A 4,573-nucleotide genomic window follows, 5' to 3' on the forward strand; every position below is an offset into this window, starting at 1 on the left:
AAAAAAAAAAAAAAAAAAACAATACCATAATTTAAGGAAAGGGGCAAGATTTCTCAGTTGATGGCAACTCAGCAAAAGACCAAAGTCCAAAAATTGACACCAAGACCACCTTTGTTGTTTGGGATATTGACAAGTACCACTAAATGCTAATTTAACAAGCGGCTAGGGTCATATGCTCTTGCCTGATCATTCACGGCCTAAAAATAACATGGTTTGTACACGTTATTGCCATTACACATGGCTATCACTGTATTGTTTTTAATACTACTGCCCATGATGGGCCACGGCCCAAAAAAAGCAAACCCATCCTCCCACGCCAACTTAGAATTTTTATCACATGGTCTTGGATTGGTATTGTTTTGTCTAAATAAAATAAATAAATAAATCTAAAAGAATTACAGAACAATCAATGGTCATCAGACCACCCTCTACAGACTGTTGGATCATCCAAGAGGACATCTCCGAGGGAATTGATCTAAACATATTTATTCCTGAAAAAAGATTAGGTTAAAAGTTTTTGTACGGCAGTGTACATTTGCATAGTCGTGCCCCTCTCTCACAAAGGTGGGGTTGAAAATGACCATGACCCTCCTATTCGACGCATTATAATTCTTTCTCACCTTATGGGGCCATGCATGAAAATCTTTTTCGATACATAAAACAAAAAAATAATAATGTTTTAACTTGGGATTATAAAAACTTCTAGAAATTAATATAGTTTGTAATTTGAATATGCAATAATTAAAACCTAAGAGGACATTTGGTGTCTTTATAATTGGTGCGTGATATGTTTTTAGTTTGGATGTAAATTTTGTTGGGGTGGTTATTTTGATTAATTTTTTCTTAAAATGGACTTCTTATGATTTTTTTTTTCTGGGTGGGGAAGGGGCAATCTTTCAGTTAAATAGCATGAAATTATTATTCATGTTTCTTCGTTTGGATATGATAGTGTATTGAGTTATGTTGGAGTACTAACCAACAAAGTTATTTTAGATAATATCATATTCAATATTATATGATAAACTATTTTTTTTTTATGAAAAACTCTCATAAACCAAATTCTAATTAATGATCATTGTAGATGGCATACTAACAAATTAGTGGTATTTTTCATTTTTTAATGATAAATTTAATATCTTAAGTTGATGAGATATGATCTAAAAGGGGTTAGAATCGAAATTGAAGGAAAAACATAATTTTAAAGGGATCTTCTTAATCACACACCTACAGGTGTATTTAGAACCTGACACATTTTTTCAGATTTTTCTAAAATTTTATAAAACTATGGATATAAAAGAGTTTATAAAATAATTTGAAAATAACATATCAATATCATTATTTTGAGCATTTTTTAAGTACATATGTGAGATGATACTTATATGATCATAATGTACTACAAAGGAATTTTAGATTATGACTCAAAATACTATACTACCTCTACTTATGTACACATGCAAAGAAGGGTGAATTTCTTATGATGTCATTCCCAATGTAACTGACAATGGTTACATAGAGCAGCAATCTTATTTAAAAAAACATGCCATTCTCTAAAGAACAATTCAATTATGCACAAAATAATTGCTCTGCTCATGTAGACAAAAAACTACCCAAGATATGCTCTAAAAAGGCATAACGCAAGCTAATAAGATAAGAGGGTATGGCAAGGACCAACACCTCACAATTATATGGGGTCATGAGTTGAATTCTTCTCGAGGTCTTACCTACCAAAAAAAATATAAAAAAATCTCTTTTCGCCCAAACAATAATCTCTTGCCTTTAATTTAATGACTAAATTTGCTGTCTCAACTCTAAATATTATGAGTACGGTACAAAAGAATCATTTCCTAATCTATTTGTGCAACCACTACCGTAGACCACATCTCTAATCATCATTTACTGTCATGGAAATCATCAATTTACCATCAACTATCCAAAAAAATATTACAGAGTTAGAAACAATTATTATATAATTCAAGCAATAAAGGATGTATTCAGTGCACGAAGTTGGCGCCAACGTAGAGTCTAGGGAGGGTCGTAATCTAAACAATATATGTGAGATTAAATTAAAGAGGAGCAATGGTGGATATATACCTGTATTGCTTAGAGTGAAGAAGCTTCCCAGTTAAGGAGATTGAAGCATCGAGCTCATCATTCTCATACAACAAATTAGGATCTGGAACCATAGGAAGCTTTCTTTTCCTATAGGCAGCTACCATGACTTGTATCAAACGAGTGAAGGGACTACCAGAGGGATCCAAGTGGCGGTAGAGTGGATAGGCTACAATGAATGTGATGATGGAAAAGAACATAGCAATGGATGGAATTCCAAGTCCCCAACCCCAACCAATGGTTTCTTGGGTGTAGACAATCAATGTCACAGCTAAAAGCATCGAAAAGCCCATGCAGAAGTAGTACCAATTGAAGAAGTTCCATGTGGTAGTCTTTTGTTTTGGATCGGTTTCATCAAATTGGTCGGCACCGAATGCTACCACACACGGACGAATTCCACCTGACCCTATTGCTGCCAGTAGCAGAGACACATAGAGGATGGCTAGCTGCCCTGAATCTGCCTCTTGGCACACTTCATTGCCATGGCATGGTGGTGGCCTTAGCTTAGGTAGCACTGCTGATACTGTCAAGCATGTCATTCCCTGATGATAACACATCACAGTAGACATTTAGAGAGAGAGAGAGAGAGAGAGAGAGAGAGAGAGAGAGAGAGAGAGAGAGAGAGATGATGAGGTCTTAACTATTTGATATATTATGGAAGCGACTGTGATGGTCCAAAACCGGCCAGCGAAAGCGTCGGCGATAAAGGCACCAAGCAAAGGTATTAAGCTTGCGGTGCCACTAAAGTTTGTGAGAGTGTTGGCTGCTTTGGTTAGTGGCAAGTGAAGCTGTCGTGTCAAGTAGCTAAGCATATTAGTACCAAAACCAACCACGGCCAACTTCTCACAGAACTCATTTGCTGCATCAAATAAACAAAGCCACAACCATGAAATTAGTAGAAATAAAAGAGGAAGAAGTTGATATTGGAAGTGGGTATAAGCAAAGCTCACCAAAGATGAAGGGCATTGTTCTCATCCCTCCTTTCTTGTAACCTCCATGGCTTTCTTTCTTCTCCATTTCTCTCTCTTCTTTCTTCTGAGTCATTTGATGCTTAAGATGTATCCAAAGTTTGCCTCCCAACCTCAGTATTTAAAGGCTGAATAGTGAAGGATGTAGGCAGTGGGTAATGCCAGAAATGATCAGTTCAGTGTCCACACAATGAGAATTTATGGATTACATTTCGGCTCCTTTTTTTTTTTCTGATAAATGCAAAAAGTTTTTAAGAGCAAAACATTACGTAACCTATTTCTGGGCTTTAGATTATTGAGCTACCCATGGTGGAATGGAACTCAGTAAAACCATTGAAATAAAAAATTTTGGATTTTCTTTCATAAATGTTGAATATTAGGTTTGGTACGTGTGGGTACTGTGACCCAAGATGATATCTATACTACGTAAGCAACGTGGAAGTATTATGTGTTGATGTACGATATTTTGTATTTCATAGTAGTTTAACCCAAAGAGTACTAATGCAGGCCCCTCAACAAGGAGTACTAGTACAGGCCCCTCAAATTTTTTATTTTAGGACAATTTTGTACTTTCCGATAATCGGGTTTTTTGCTATATATTTTTAGTGAGGTTTACTTTCTCTATAAGCAATTTTGAGAAGTGTGAGACGAGCATTGTAACCCTATTCTCCATTAATTACCAAGACTGTGATTTTCCCTTGATTCAATAAAGACATCGAGTTTCTTGTGACTCAAAAAGACATGGCCTAGTATGGTCATTTTCTTTATACTAGAAATATTCTTTATGACTCTTAAGCAGATTTGATGACTTGCCTAAATCATAACTTGATTTTCCAACAATGATTTGAAGAGTTTAAGTTGATTAAGTATTACATTAAGCAGAATATCACATATATTTGATTTTAGTTTCTTAACTGGGTTAGATACTATATCACTTAATCAGATGAGATCAAATTACATTTGGTATATTTACATTGTATGACTATTTTTTTTCGGGAGTTTCTTATTGGTATCTCTTAAGATGTTAAATAATTTATAGCCTTATTAAAAAAAAAATTTAAGGAAAAAGTTGAGTATCCTACCGGTATACCTAAATCTGTATCAATCTTCTCTTCCTCCACTTTGAAAAATTCTCCTAGTCCAAATCCCAATGTCCATGTCAGCTTGGATTCTAGAATCTCAACCAAGAACCTGATAATTACTTATAGGAAATGGAGAGGCAGGCAGGCAGGATGTATCAAAATGTTAAAAATCATATTGGAATGGAATAGGAATCTTTTGGGTAACAATGAGAGGGTGAAGACGGGCACTTGAAAGGGAAATTCTTGTATTCCTATCCTTGGGTTGCTGTCAGAATGGGCTAGCCTGGTCCAATCAATAATTAGAATGGCCATTCTAATTACTAGATATGGCCCAAACCATAGCCTATGTCATTTGGACCTACTAGACTAACCCTTTTCTTGCATCTAAATGGGGAAAACACCTTTTTTTTTTTT

General features: G+C 35.2%; 1 protein-coding gene across 1 annotated transcript in view; it reads right to left on the reverse strand.

Annotated features, from left to right (window-relative positions):
• The window catches only part of LOC122063196 (protein NRT1/ PTR FAMILY 3.1), a 5,693-nt gene extending 2,436 nt beyond the window's left edge, over positions 1-3,257 (reverse strand). Inside the window, exons 1-3 of the mRNA XM_042626913.1 lie at positions 3,060-3,257; positions 2,751-2,968; positions 2,092-2,651 (exon numbers count right to left, since the gene is read on the reverse strand). Coding sequence (XP_042482847.1) covers positions 2,092-2,651; positions 2,751-2,968; positions 3,060-3,153 — 872 coding nt within the window. The 5' untranslated portion in view covers positions 3,154-3,257. The remainder of the gene's footprint in view (positions 1-2,091; positions 2,652-2,750; positions 2,969-3,059) is intronic.
• Between the last annotated feature and the right edge of the window lie 1,316 nt (positions 3,258-4,573).

The sequence above is a fragment of the Macadamia integrifolia genome, unplaced genomic scaffold (genome assembly GCF_013358625.1).
Source record: "Macadamia integrifolia cultivar HAES 741 unplaced genomic scaffold, SCU_Mint_v3 scaffold1248, whole genome shotgun sequence".
NCBI classification, from domain to species: Eukaryota; Viridiplantae; Streptophyta; class Magnoliopsida; order Proteales; family Proteaceae; genus Macadamia; species Macadamia integrifolia.